The sequence below is a fragment of the Thamnophis sirtalis genome, unplaced genomic scaffold, assembly GCF_051295495.1.
Source record: "Thamnophis sirtalis isolate CommonGarterSnake01/CBP01778 unplaced genomic scaffold, rThaSir2_p1.2 scaffold_2, whole genome shotgun sequence".
NCBI lineage: Eukaryota > Metazoa > Chordata > Lepidosauria > Squamata > Natricidae > Thamnophis > Thamnophis sirtalis.
The window spans coordinates 43,234,067-43,249,109 of record NW_028261382.1 but is presented as its reverse complement, the minus strand read 5'-3'; the positions used below and the strand labels follow the sequence as shown (position 1 = coordinate 43,249,109).

The 15,043-nt window shown below is 46.1% G+C and overlaps 1 protein-coding gene across 3 annotated transcripts in view; it reads right to left on the bottom strand.

Moving 5' to 3' along the window:
• The window catches only part of LOC106542756 (neutral alpha-glucosidase AB), a 42,948-nt gene that overhangs the window by 17,158 nt on the left and 10,747 nt on the right, over positions 1 to 15,043 (bottom strand). For 2 of the 3 annotated variants that reach the window (XM_087705193.1, XM_087705190.1), the window contains exons 4-12: positions 14,522 to 14,649; positions 12,670 to 12,849; positions 9,795 to 9,860; positions 7,951 to 8,056; positions 7,437 to 7,524; positions 5,703 to 5,799; positions 4,390 to 4,570; positions 2,027 to 2,180; positions 1,105 to 1,340 (exon numbers count right to left, since the gene is read on the bottom strand). In XM_087705193.1, coding sequence (XP_087561319.1) covers positions 1,105 to 1,340; positions 2,027 to 2,180; positions 4,390 to 4,570; positions 5,703 to 5,799; positions 7,437 to 7,524; positions 7,951 to 8,056; positions 9,795 to 9,860; positions 12,670 to 12,849; positions 14,522 to 14,649 — 1,236 coding nt within the window. The remainder of the gene's footprint in view (positions 1 to 1,104; positions 1,341 to 2,026; positions 2,181 to 4,389; positions 4,571 to 5,702; positions 5,800 to 7,436; positions 7,525 to 7,950; positions 8,057 to 9,794; positions 9,861 to 12,669; positions 12,850 to 14,521; positions 14,650 to 15,043) is intronic. The other variant, XM_087705192.1, reaches the window with a different exon arrangement.

Genomic DNA, 15,043 nt, shown 5'->3' with positions numbered 1-15,043 from the left:
AAGTGGTAGCATTAATACATCCTTCTAGTTGAATGTACCCCATGAATAGATAACTGCTCCCACTTCACCCAAATCTTATTTTTTTTTAGTTTAGGTTCTAGATGGTGGCCATGCCAGGACTATCCAAATTGTGGGGCGAGGAGGAAGAGAATTGTGGGGGCCGTGGTGCTCTCTGAGCTTGGTGGTTTTCTTGCAGGCGTTCCATGGCCCAACTAGGGAACATCATCAGTGCTAGAAGGGAGAGGGGATTCTGGAGTGGAGGAGGAGGATGGGAAGAGGAGGACTAGGAGAGCAAGAAGGACCCCCGAGACATTCTTCTTCCCCTCCTCCTCCTCTTCCCAACCCCCCATCTAGCACTGATGATGTTACCTAGTTGGGTCATGAAACGTCTGCAAGAAAACCACCAAGCTCAGAGAGCATCAAGGACCCCCCAATTCTCCTCCTCCTCTTCTTCCTCCTCTATTTTGCAAATCCTACTCCCTTCTAGAACTGATTTTGTTCCCTAGTTGGGTCATGAAACGTCTGCAAGAAAACCACCAAGCTCAGAGAGCATCAAGGACCCAACAATTCTCCCCTTCCTCCTTCTCCCTTCTAGCACTGATGATGTTACCTAGTTGGGTCAAGAAACGTCTGCAAGAAAACCACCAAGCTCAGAGAGCACCTAAGAACCCCAGAATTGTCATCTTCTTCTCCTCCCCCTCCTCCTTCTTTTCCTCCTCCTTCTTTTCCTTCTCCTCCTTTTCCTTCTCCTTCTAATACACCCCAAAGTTTGTACCCCAAATTTAGCAATTTGTAAATTACAAATGTAATTTAGTTGGGTCGTGAAATCTCTGCAAGAAAACCACAAGCTCAGAGAGCACCGAGGACCCCACAATTCTCTTCCTCCTCCTCCTCCTCCTAACACTGATGATGTTACCTAGTTGGGTCATGAGACGTCTGCAGGAAAACCACCCAGCTCAGAGAGTACTAGGGACGCCACAGTCAAATCCCCCACTGTCTCTTCTACTCGCACCCAAATCGCAGGCCAACAAGGAGGGGTGGGAGGGTTCAGAAGTTCCCCACACCCCAGGAAGATTTGACGGTTGGTGGCTCGGTCTTTCTTACCTTCCTCCTCTTGGCTGCCAGCCGCTGAAGCATCTCCCGGGGGTTGGCGAACTTGTTGGGGTCCCAGGTGAAGTAGCGCTTGCCATCGGTGTGTTCGATGTCCAGCCAGATGACGTCGTAGGGGATGTCGTGCTCGTCAAAGCCGTTGTCCACAGCGTTCACATCCTCCTCGTCGTTGTAGTTCCAGCGACTCTGGTGATAGGACAGGGCGAAGAGCGGAGGCAGAGCCTGGGTGCCTGAGGAAGGGGAAACACACCGAAGGTCTCTGGGACTGCCACCGTGTTCATACGGAGGGAAGGCATCGCCTGGTCCAGGAAGCCCTCGACTTGCAACGGTTCATTTAGCGACCGTCCGGATTTACTGTCCTGACCGGGGCTTCCCGAGAGCCTGAAGCCAACTCCTTGTCCCGACAAAATCCCCTTTGATTAATTGACTGTGAATTCTGCTCCTTCACCTCCAGCAAAGATTTTCGAGGGAGGATTTACAGTCACAGACCTTATCAGGCTTGGAGAGCTGCCAGGCCGATCTCTGCAAAACTTGGCCAGGAGTCTTGGAGGGTCACGAACCAATTAAATGAACTAATGGTCTCCTGCAAACTCCACTCCCCTTTTGCTCCTCTTTTCTTTCCTCTGGGAGGGGCCATTCATCGTCCACCTGTGACCTTACTCCCAAATCGACCCCCGTTCTTTAGCTCTTCCCTTCATCTGGCAGCTCTGAGCATATGTCTTAGCCTCCAGTCCCCTAAATCATCCTTGTTGCTCTTCTCTGCACTCTTTCTAGAGTCTCCACATCTTTTCTACATCGTGGCGACCAAAACTGAGTGCAGTATCCCAAGTGTGGCCTTACCAAGGCCTTATAAAGTGGCGTTAACCCTTCTTCTTCTTGTTTATGCTCGAAATTGCCCCGATTCCCACCAGCTCACCTGTGAGGGATGCGTACTGCTTGAAAATATCCGTGGGCGAAGGTCCCAGCAGAAGGAAGACGTCGATGATCCCGCTCTCCGACATCCAGCGGACATCAGTCTGGGGCGTTTCTCCTCCGCCTTGTATATAATCGAGCATCTTCCCGAACATGGTCTGCAAGAAAAAATGGGCAGGGAACACATGGATTTAAGCGTTTCTCAACCTTAGCCATTTGGAGACGTCTGGACTTCAACTCCCAGAATTCCCCAGCCATCTAGGTTACTGTAAATCAGAGGTTTGTTAATTGGCAACATTAAGACTTGTTTTTTTTTTAACTTTTGACAGGCAGAGGGTGGCTCATCTCTTAGATCGTTTCTGCCCAGTTTGCATTTGATGTTCTGATTTTTTTTTTTTTAATCTTTCGTTACATCTTGAGACGTTCTGATTTTTTACTGCCAATGTGTAGGACTGAGCATTTGTTAGCAGAGGTTTGAGGTTGCCAATTGTTTGACCATCCAAGATACATAATCCGGGTTGTTTTGTAGAGTAGTAGAATTTCCCTGTGGTGTTAAAACAGTTTTACATCGTCGGCAAAGTGGACGCGGCTGTGGATCTCTTCCACCGGATCTCTTCCACCGTGATCACAAAGGTCGTTTATGTAAAGTAGAAAAGAACATTGGTCCTAGAACGCTGCCTTGGGTAAAACCGCGGTTAACTGGTGCCGGGTTAGTTATAGAGTTGCCAATTTTGACTACTTGTTGCTTCTTTGATAGGAATGAAAATAAAACACTCCCAGAATTCCCCAGCCAGCTAGGTTACTGTGAATCAGGGGTTTTAAAATTTGGAAATTTAAAGACTTTTGGACTTCAACTCCCAGAATTCCCCAGCCAGCTTGTTGTTGATGTTGTTAGTTGCGAAGTCTTGTCCGACGCATCGTGACCCCATGGGCCACGTTCCTCCAGGCCTTCTTGTCCTCTCCCATCCCCTGGATTCTCAGGCCGACTGCTTCAGTGACTCCAGCCAGCCCCCTCCTTCTCTGTCGTCCCCTTCTTCTTCTTTTGCCCTCCATCGTTCCCAGCATGAGGCTCTTCTCCAGGGAGTCTTTCTTTCTTCTCATCGGGTGGCCAAAGTCTTTGAGTTTCCTCTTCAGGATCTCGCCTTCTAAAGAGCAGCCAGGGTTGATCTCCTCTAGGACTGACTGGTTGGATGGCCTTGCAGTCCAAGGGACTCGCAGGAGATAGATAGATAGATAGATAGATAGATAGATAGATAGATAGATAGATAGATAGATAGATAGATAGATAGATAGATAGATAGATAGATAGATAGATAGATAGATAGATAGATAGATAGATATAGAGGATAGATAGATAGATAGATAGATAGATAGATAGATAGATAGATAGATAGATAGATAGATAGATAGATAGATAGATAGATAGATAGATAGATAATTATATAGGTAGGTAAATAGGTAAGTTGATAGATAGGTAGGCAATCAGTCAGACAGATAGATAGAAGAAGTCCCCTTCTTCTTCTTTTGCCCTCCATCGTTCCCAGCATGAGGCTCTTCTCCAGGGAGTCCTTCTTCCTTCTCATCAGGTGGCCAAAGTCTTTGAGTTTCCTCTTCAGGATCTGGCCTTCTAAAGAGCAGTCAGGGTTTAATCTCCTCTAGGACTGACCGGTTGGATGGCCTTGCAGTCCAAGGGACTCAATGCAGGAGTCTTCTCCAGCACCAGAGTTCAAAGGCCTCCATTCTTTAGCGCTCAGCCTTCCTTATGGTCAACTAAGAAATAAGTAATGCCGCTAGCTAGATTACTGTAAATCAGAGGTTTCCAAACTTGGCAATTTTAAGACTTTTGGACTTCAACTCCCAGAATTCCCCAGCCAGCCAGCTAGCCAGGAGTTGAAGTCCACAAGTCTTAAAAGTTGCCAACTTTGGAGACCCCTGAGGTAAATAACTAGACAAATTCTCCTAAAAGGAAGGCCTCAACTTACAAACATTTGTTCAGGGACATTTTAATGTGCCAAAAACACTGAAAAAAGTGACTTATGACCGTTTTTCACCCTTATGACTATTCCAGCATTCCCATGGTCAGACACTTGGAGACCGATTCGCACTTATGACGGTCACAGCGACTCACATTCATGGGATCCCATTTCTGCAACCATCTTTTGACGAGCAAAAGTTAAGGGGGAAAGTCAGATTCGCTTTACGACCATGTGGCTAACTTAAAAAAACTGTGGTGTTAAGAAAGGTCGTAAAATGGGACAAAATTCATTCAACAAAGGCCTCGCTTAGCTGCAAACATTTTCGGCTCACTTGCCGTCCTTAGGACGAGGGCTACCTGTGTAAAGCAGCAGCAAAGTTCACACCACTTACCTTGCCAGCTGTGTTGGAGGTGATGTCCACCCAGGTCTCGGCTGCGTTGAGCCAAAATATGCCGAGGGTCCGTTGGGCGCTGTGAGCTAACAACACCGGGACCGATCCGTAGAGAGCCATCGGGTTGTAGAGTTCGTATTGGAAGACATCCAAGTTATAGAGACGAAATGGATCTCCTCCCCTACCGAGATATGAGATCGTTAGAGCAAGGAACAACATTGCCTAAAGGGTTTATATTTAGGCTAGACTAGACTAGAGTAAGAATAGAATGAGAATGAAAGAAAGAGTAGAATAGAAATAGAATAGAAAAAGAAAAAGAAATGAATAGAATAAAAGAGAGTAAAAGAGAATAGAAATAAAAAGAGAATAGAATAGAATATGGTATGGAATGTAATAGAATTTGGAATGGAATTGAATAAAATAGAAATAGAATAGAGTATGGTATGGAATGGAATGGAATAGAAATAGAATAGAATAAAATAAACTACAGAATAGAATAGAGTTTGGAATGGAAGTGAATAGAATAGAAATAGAATAGAGTATGGTATGGGATAGCATAGGATAGGATAGGATAGGATAGAATAGAGTATGGAATGGAATAGAATAGAATAAACTACAGAATAGAATAGAATATGGAATAGAATATGGAATAGAATATGGAATAGAAATAGAATAGAAATAGAATAGAAATAGAATAGAAATAGAATAGAAATAGAATAGAAATAGAATAGAAATAGAATAGAAATAGAATAGAAATAGAATAGAAATAGAATAGAATAGAACATGGTATGGAATGGAATAGAATAGAAATAGAATATGGGATGAGATGGGATAGAATAGAGTATGGTATGGAATGAAATGAAATAGAATAGAAATAGAATAAACTACAGAATAGAATGGAATGGAATGGAATAGAATAGAAATAGAATATGGTATGGTATGGTATGGTATGGTATGGTATGGTATGGTATGCTATGGTATGGTATGGTATGGTATAGGATAGGATAGGATAGAATAGAGTATGGAATGGAATGGAATGAAATAGAATAGAATAAACTACAGAATAGAATAGAGTATGGAATGGAATAGAAATAGAATAGAATAAAATAAACTACAGAATAGAATAGAATAGAATTTGGCATGGTATGGAATGGAATACAATAGCAGAGTTGGAAGGGACCTTGGAGGTCTTCTAGTCCAACCCTCTGCTCAGGCAGGAAACCCTACACCATTTCAGACAAACGGCTGTCCAGCCTCTTCTTAAAAACCTCCAGTGTTGGGACATATACAACTTCCGGAGAACCCAAACTTACTCCGTGGTTCGCAGGCGGAGGTTATCGGCATGTTCTGGGATTCCATACATGTTCTCCACTCCCGGGAGTGAGAAATCGAGCCCCACCGACGTCGGTCCTGTAGAAGGAAGAGGAGGAAAAAGTGCTGAGTTCCTCTGGTTGAGCTCGCTCTTCAAACACCAAACCACGTCCCGTCGTTGAATTTGAAGTGATCGAACTTGGTAAACGGTGATTTGCAAGCGGGCATCAGCCCGGAAGGGAAAACTACAAGCCCATTTATGAATTCCAGTTAAGCACTCCGAGGTTTGGTGTTCTGTGGGAAGTCACACATCACAAAGCGGAATTGTATTTTTGGGAAACTATCAAAAAGGGACAATTCTGGAGGGGAAGGGAGAGGCGAGATGAAGAGAGGAGAGGGAGGAGAGGAGAGGAAGATAGAGGAGAGGAAAGAAAGAGGGAAGGGCAAGGCTAGGAGAGAGGTTAGGAGAGGAAGATAGAGAAGAAGAAAGGAAAGGAAGAGGGAAGGGCAAGGTGAGGAGAGGAAAAATGAAGGTGATGGATGGATGGATGGAAGGAAGGAAAATGAAAGGAAGGAGGAAAGGGGAAGAAATGAAGAAGTTGTATGGATGGATGGATGGATGGAAGGAAGGAAGGAAAATGGAAGGAAGGAGGAAAGGGGAAGAAATGAAGAAGATGGATGGATGGATGGATGGAAGGAAGGAAAATGGAAGGAAGGAGGAAAGGGGAAGAAATGAAGAAGTCGTATGGATGGATGGATGGATGGATGGATGGAAGGAAGGAAGGAAGGAAGGAAGGAAGGAAAATGGAAGGAAGGAGGAAAGGGGAAGAAATGAAGAAGTTGGATGGATGGATGGATGGATGGAAGGAAGGAAGGAAAATGGAAGGAAGGAGGGAAGGGGAAGAAATGAAGAAGTTGGATGGATGGATGGATGGATGGATGGATGGAAGGAATGAAGGAAGGAAAATGGAAGGAAGGAAGAAAGGGGAAGAAATGAAGAAGTTGGATGGATGGATGGATGGAAGGAAGGAAAATGGAAGGAAGGAGGGAAGGGGAAGAAATGAAGAAGTTGGATGGATGGATGGATGGAAGGAAGGAAGGAAGGAAAATGGAAGGAAGGAGGAAAGGGGAAGAAATGAAGAAGTTGGATGGATGGATGGATGGATGGATGGAAGGAAAATGGAAGGAAGGAGGGAAGGGGAAGAAATGAAGAAGTTGGATGGATGGATGGATGAAAGAAAGGAAGGAAAAGGGAAGCAAGGACTGAAGGGGAAGAAATGAAGAAGTTGGATGGATGGATGAATGGATGGATGGAAGGAAGGAAGGAAGGAAGGAAGGAAGGAAGGAAGGAAGGAAGGAAGGAAGGAAGGAAGGATCCATAATCAGAGCTTATTCAGGCCACGGGAATCAAAATAATGGCGGGTGGCAATACGAAAAGGGAACATAAAAGCCCCCACTGACTGGGGAATTCTGGGAGTTGAAGTCCACGCTTCTTAAAGCTACAGAGGTTGGGAAATACAGATGTAGCTGATTCTTTTTATTCAGCCTCCCAAATGATGATGATTATTTTTTTTAAAAAAACCAAACACCCATCATCATTGCATTGTGCAGACTGATCCCAAGGAAGGTTTCGCAACGTACAATTCCCCGCTTCCCAAATTGCAAAGAGGGAGACGGAGGCAGGGAGATAAACGCAGGGAGATAAAAGCTTTAAAAAGTACAACGCTCTTATTAACCGTTGGGTTTTTTATCCGTGTGGGTCTTAAAAGTTTCTTCCCACAATCCCGGATCCTCTTCGGGGTCCTTTTGGGAGGCCTCCTCAGGCTGGTGGGAGAAAAAAAACGTTGAAAGAAAGGTTGGCACGATTCAGCGACGACGCTGAATGTATAAAGTTAAGTCAGAATAATTTTAAAAACGGGCAATTTAAGGCTCTTTCTCCTTGATCACTTCCCATTTTTTTCCTCTTCCTCCTCCTCCTCCATTTCCTCCTCTTTCCCCTCTTTTTTCCTCTTTCTCCTTTATCACTTCCTATTCTTCTCCTCTTTTTTCTCTCTATTTTCTCCTTCTTTCTCCTTGATCATTCCTATGCTTCTCTTTCTCGTCTCCCTCCCATCCATCTCCTCTTCTTCCGTTTTTTCCTTCTCCATCTCTTTTCCCACTCTCTCCCTCTCTCTCTCTCTGTTGCTGGCATGAATTGACACCAAAGCCCCCCAACCTCCTTCCCCTCCCGAATTCCTTTTCTGCATTCACCTGCTCTGTTTTCTCCGCAGATTCCTCTTCCGGAGGTGAAGCCGGATCGGCGGCTTCATCGGGCTCACCTCCTCCTCCTTCCGACTCAGGTTCCTTCTCCGGCGTTCTGGAAGGGAAATAAGAGTTTGGGGGAAAAAGGGGAAGCTCAGGCTGAGACCCTCCACGTTTTCCCCCCCCACGCGCGGAGGAGCAGCCAACGCAAAAGCTCATCAAATGCAAAAAGAGGGTCTTGCGGGGGCATGGATAACACACACGTAAGTACACCCTGGCGCAAACCAATGGCAATAACAATCAACAGAAACTCACACGCTGTTTCACAGCCCTGCTTAGTTAGTAGGGATCTGGGGAGGGGGGGAGGGGGGAGAGCTAGCCATGGGGCAGAGAGCGGGGTGAAACTAGTTACAGGTAGTCCTCGTCTTACAACAATCATCGTCATAATCTTTTAACTACCCCATAATTCCTGTTTGGGCAACTGAATGGAGCTGAGTGTTTCCTGGCCAGATGCCCTTCCTGTTGCCGATGCTGAGTTTTGTTCAGCAGATATATTCCCACGGTGAAATGTCTTCAAAGGAAAACAAAGTTGCCTCTTGAAAAAGCACCTTTGGGACAACCATAACCTGAATGTCTGAGTCTCCATCAACATTTAGCTAACCTAAGGCTTCCCCATGTCCTAAACTGACATTTAGCTAACCTAAGGCTTCCCCATGTCCTAAACACTGACATTTAACTAACCTAAGGCTTCCCCATGTCCTAAACACTGACATTTAGCTAACCTAAGGCTTCCCCATGTCCTAAACACTGACATTTAACTAACCTAAGGCTTCCCCATGTCCTAAACACTGACATTTAGCTAACCTAAGGCTTCCCCATGTCCTAAACACTGACATTTAGCTAACCTAAGGCTTCCCCATGTCCTAAACACTGACAATTAGCTAATCTAAGGCTTCCCCATGTCCTAAATGCTGACATTTAGCTAACCTAAGGCTTCCCCATGTCCTAAACACTGACATTTAGCTAACCTAAGGCTTCCCCATGTCCTAAACACTGACAATTAGCTAACCTAAGGCTTCCCCATGTCCTAAACACTGACATTTAACTAACCTAAGGCTTCCCCAATGCCTCCTAAACAGGACAAGACAGTTAACATTTCAAGATTTCACCCAGCCATCAGGAGGGAGGGGGGTCCAGAAAAGAGAAAAGGGGGGGGACCGGAACCGGACATAGAAAAAATCCGATTCCCTATCGTGAAATCAGATTCTGGACACAGGAAATGAAGGGAAAATGGCTGTTGAGTTTTCAGAAAAGAGGAAGGAATATCCAGATGAGTCACAAACATGTTAGAACCCAGAAATATCCTGGTTCGGGGATATATATTTTTTCCATCCTCCAACCAATTTCGTTGTATTTGTTTTGTACAATGACAATAAAAACTATACTACACTCTACTAAGAACTGGCAATGGCTTTTTAGCTGCTAAGGCGCTGGTCCTCAAGAACAGTGAAGCAATGTTTAATTTTTTTTTCATTTAATTTAATTTTAAAAAATGTTTCTGGATATCTTATTCCCCCTCTCCCCCCCCCCCAGAGCCTCTTTCTTTCCCAGCTCTGGATCTAAGCCCATCCCCAACGCTGGGCAGACCCGGGACTGATGTAAGGATTCCCACATCTCCTCTGCACACCACACCACAAGTCATTCTTAAAACTGAGGATCGGAGGGAAAGAAAGGGGGTGCAGAGGGTGGTGGGCTTCTCCCCCTGTTTATGTCACAAGGCCGGGCAAGCCCCCCCGTTTTCTGTACCGGAGGGAAAGGGAGTTGAAAAACAGAAGCAGAAGCTGCAGAATTACCTAGAGAAAACGTTCGTGATCTTATCCCAAATGCTAACGACCGTGTCACTAACTTTATCCGAGAAACTGGGAGGGGGGGCCGAGCGAGAGTGGGGGGGCCACAGACCAACAAAAACAGAAAACACAATGGAGAGTCAGTGCAAGGAATCTCAAAAGATGCCCCCAAACCCCCCTGCCTGGTGAATTCCAAAAAAAACCCCAAGGTTTTGCACTCAAATAAACCCCACTTAACCAAAAAAACAAGCACACAACACATCCAATTATTTTTACCCTATTTAGCAGGATTGCCAGGGGGTTTTCCTTTAAAAAAAAAAAAAAGCACTAAGATTTTGTGCTCAAATCAACCCAGATTCTATACAAAATAAGCCAACAAATCAATTTTAAATTACCGTATTTTTCGGAGTATGAAACGCTCCAAAGTATACAATTACAATTATAATGAAACAGAACGGGGTTTTATAAAAAACAGGCTTGGTGGAAGGCAAAGGGAATAAACCTACTCAAGAATATACCGTATTTTTTGGGAGTATAAGACTCTCCAAAGTATAAGACGCACCTCGATTTTGGGGAGGAAAACAAGGGGAAAATATCTGCCTTTGCCTCCCAGCAATTTGCCTCATTGCAACAAACAGTACAGACAATATACAGTGTTTGTAGTGTGATATTTCTGACTATACTTGTACAGACGCTGTTAAAGTTGATGTGCTTTCTGGAAGTGTAGTTCTTCTCTGCTATTTAAAAGAAGGTACAACAGCACTGGGCCTCTTCAGATCAAGCACTTTAAGCTTCTTCATGTTGCTAAGTTGTTTAGAACAATAATAAAGCAGTCGTTAAAAAAATAAGTCTAATAATCCGAACATTCTACAGGCATTTATAGTGATTGACTTGCCTCCTTGCAGCAAACAGCAAACAGCCTGTTTCAGTTTAGCCTGAATAGCACAAGGAAAAAAAATCTGTCTCGCCTCCCAGCAATTTGCCTCCTTGCAGCAAACAGCCGGTTTCGCTTTCAGTTTCAGCAGGGGCCTCCCAACGATCAGCTGTTTCAGGGTGCAGGGATTGCCACAGCCTATTGTCCCCTCCCGTTTGCTGCAAGGAGGTAAATTGCTGGGAGGCCAAAGGATGCGGCTACATTCGGTGTCTAAGACGCACCCAGATTTTCACTCTCTTTTAGGGGGGAGTGGGAGTGTGTTCTTGTACTCTGAAAAATACGGTATAACGTACAGACAAACTTAAGGTTTTGTTAAATTTGAAAGTTAAAAACAATAACAAAGTAAGAAACCCCAGCACTGGCAATCCAGAGATTAATTTCGTCATCTTAGCCCTGGATTCTACCTGGGGGGGAAATAAAGTTGACCAAGATGGTTGAATTTGGAGGATTAGAAAAGAAAAGGATTTGAAAATCAAATGCCTTCCTTGTAGGAGGATGGCCGGAAGACTCCGTCCATCCTTCTACAAACCCACTAGAGAGTTAAGATAGACAGAAAAATTACATAGATATAAAGCTTGGTGCTTTCGTGACGTAACTTATCAGAAACTTCTCACTTTTTCGATTCCGGAGGATTGAAACACCTATAAATCTATGAATATCAGAATCAGTTTGATGTAGTCGGTAAAGGAGCTGACTTAGAAACCAGGTGACAGTGAGTTCTAGTCCCACCTTAGGCAGGAAAGCAGCTTGGATGATTTTCAGCCAATCGCTAGGAAGTGGAGAGTTCTAATCCTGCCTTAGGCAGGAAAGCTAGCTGCGTCACTTGGGGCCAGTCACTAGGAGAAAGTGAGTTCTAGTCTCACCTTAAGCATAACATCTAGCTGCGTTACTTGGGGCCAGCCACTAGGAGACAGTGAGTTCTAGTCTCACCTTAAGCATGAAAGCTAGCTGCGTCACTTGGGGCCAGTCACTAGGTGACAGTGAGTTCTAGTCTCACCTTAAGCATAAAATCTAGCTGCATCACTTGGGGCCAGTCACCAGGAGACAGTGAGTTCTAGTCTCACCTTAAGCATGAAAGCGAACTGCGTCACTTGGGGCCAGTCACTAGGTGACAGTGAGTTCTAGTCTCATCTTAAGCATGAAAGCTAGCTGCGTCACTTGGGGCCAGTCACCAGGAGACGGCGAGTTCTAGCTCCAATTTAGGCATGAGGACCAGCTGGTGACTTGGGACCCACCCATTCACCCTCTCTCTCAACCCAGCCCACCTCACAAGGTTGTCATTATTTGGGAAAATAGGAAGGAGCGTTAAGTGTGATCTAATTATATATAGCCAAGAGCCAAGGTGGCGCAGTGGTTAAATGCAGCACTGCAGGCTACTGCTAGATCAGCAGTTCAGTGGTTCAAATCTCACCGGCTCAGGGTTGACTCAGCCTTCCATCCTTCCGAGGTGGGTAAAATGAGGACCCAGATTGTTGGGGGCAATATGCTGACTCTCTGTAAACCGCTTAGAGAGGGCTGAAAGCCCTATGAAGCGGTATATAAGTCTACTGCTATTGCTATTGCTATAGCGGTTTGCCCGACAGGCATTGGTGGGGTGTGTGATTGTTGGTTCCTCAATTAGGTTGTGGTTTACTGCGATGACAACATTTGACAGGGCAAGCTCCTTGTATATAAATAGAGAGGAAACCTCACTCCCTTCTAGCCCTGGATGACGTGACCTAGTTGGGTCGTGAGACGTCTGCAAGAAGAAACAACCGAGCTCAGAAAGCACCAAGGGCCCCATAGACGATTTGATGGTTGAGCACCATTATGCTTCCATCTCCCGATCCTGGACTGACCCCAGGAATGCTAGCCTAAATAAACCAACTTCGATGACCCCTCCCCTCCCAAGGAACCAACCCCCTCCCCTTTCTCCAACTCCAAAGGTGGAGCCCCGCAGGTACTCACGAGTCCTTCCTCTGTCGCAGATGCTCGAACACCAGCAGGCCCCGGGAATTGACGCTCAGCACCAGGTCTCGCCCCGCCAGCAAATCCATCCGAAAGGGCTTCGCCGTCAGGATCACCTTGTGAATCCCGCCCTCGAGCGAGAGCTCCACGCTGTTCTCGTCGCGGCCTGTGACAGACAGTCTTGGGGGGAAGGATGGACAGACACGGACAGACACCCAGGGGTGGGGGTGAGGGCAGGACAGAAACGAGAAGGGGAAACGGACGTTTTATCACCCGATAAAAGTCTTTAGAAGGACATTTAAACAAGTTGGGGGTTTTCTCAACGTCGGGGATGTTAAGAAGTGCGGACTTCAACTGCCAGAGTTTTATTTTGCAATTTGGCATTTATTTATTTATTTTGTATCCCTCCTTTTGTCGTTTTCACAAATAACTCGAGGATGTGAACATATCCAACACAACTCCTATTTTCCCCACAACCACCACTCTTGTAAGGTCAATTGGGGTGGGAGGGAGGGACCGATCCAAAGTCACTCAGCCGGGTTTTGAGCTTAAGGTGGGACTAGAACTCACAGTCTCTTAGCAATTGGCCCAAAGTCACTCAACTGGCTCTCATGGCTAAAGTGGGACTGGAACTCACTGTCTCCTGGTCATGGACCCAAAGTCACCCAGCCAGCTTTCATACCTAAGGTGGGACTACAACTCGCTGTCTCCTGGCAATTTAGGAGGGACTAGAACTCACTGTCTCCTGGCGATTGGCCCAAAGTCACCTAAGGTGATACTAGAACTCACTGTTTCCTGGCGATTGGCCCAAAGTCACCTAAGGTGATACTAGAACTCACTGTCTCCTGGCGATTGGCCCAAAGTCACCTAAGGTGATACTAGAACTCACTGTTTCCTGGCGATTGGCTCAAAGTCACCTAGGGGGATAGTAGAACTCACTGTCTCCTGGCGATTGGCCCAAAGTCACCTAAGGTGATACTAGAACTCACTGTTTCCTGGCGATTGGCTCAAAGTCACCTAGGGGGATAGTAGAACTCACTGTCTCCTGGCGATTGGCCCAAAGTCACCTAAGGTGATACTAGAACTCACTGTTTCCTGGCGATTGGCCCAAAGTCACCTAGGGGGATACTAGAACTCACTGTCTCCTGGCGATTGGCTCAAAGTCACCTAGGGCGATACTAGAACTCACTGTCTCCTGGCGATTGGCCTAAAGTCACCTAAGGGGATACTAGAACTCACTGTCTCCTGGCGATTGGCCCAAAGTCACCTAGGGGGATACTAGAACTCACTGTCTCCTGGCGATTGGCCCAAAGTCACCTAGGGGGATACTAGAACTCACTGTCTCCTGGCGATTGGCCCAAAGTCACCTAGGGGGATACTAGAACTCACTGTCTCCTGGCGATTGGCCCAAAGTCACCTAAGATGATACTAGAACTCACTGTCTCCTGGTGATTGGCCCAAAGTCACCCAGCTGGTTTTCATGCTTAAGGCGGGATGAGAATTCACACTCTCCTGGCGATTGGCCCAAAGTCAGCCAGCAGGCTTTCAGACCCAAGGCCAGACTAGAACTCGCCTTCTCCTGCTTTCTAGGTCGGTCCCCTTCTTCTCACCACCTCCCAACTTTTCAGCTTGGTGCCTTAACCCCTCGACCGGCCCCTTGTAAAACCTGGAAGCCGACCTCGCAAAAGTCCGGTGTGATGTAATTGCCAGCTTTTTTATCCACCTATCGCTAAGCATCCCAGCTCCTCACAAGCCCCAAAGACCGTCGGCCTCCTAACATCCCTCACTCCGTCGCCTCCCGTAGAACCCCACCCAAAGACCACCGGCCCCACGCGGCGGCCCATCCCCGTACCTGGAGGTGGGAGGGTCCTGGATTAAGACGTCGTGTACCTCATAGCGGGGTTTGAGGGGCGTCAGCTCGTTGATCCTGAGGCGGGTCATGTTTTCTTTCAAGCCATAAAACTCCAGGAGGAGAGGAACCTGCAATTGGGAAGAAGGGATTCCCACTGGCTTTTCCCCACCGGAAAAAATCTCACCTTCCCACAGCTTGTGTCCTCCTGCCGGCCACGGGAGGGGAATGCCAAAAAGCTCACAAGCAGAACCGAAAGGCTAAAAAAAAAAAACCCCAACCCTCGCCGGCAATCCACACCCAGATTTTATTTGTTTATTTATTTATATCTTTGCAAGTGTATACAGAGAGCAAACCTCACTCCTCCTAAAACGGACCATGTTCCCTAGCTAGGTCATGGAACGTCTGCAAGAAAACCATCAAGCTCAGAGAGCACTAAGGACCCTGCAGTTAAACCCTAAACTACAAATATTATCCTCTATTGGTACAGTCTTAAAATGCCAAATCTAATTATCTCATTTGAAT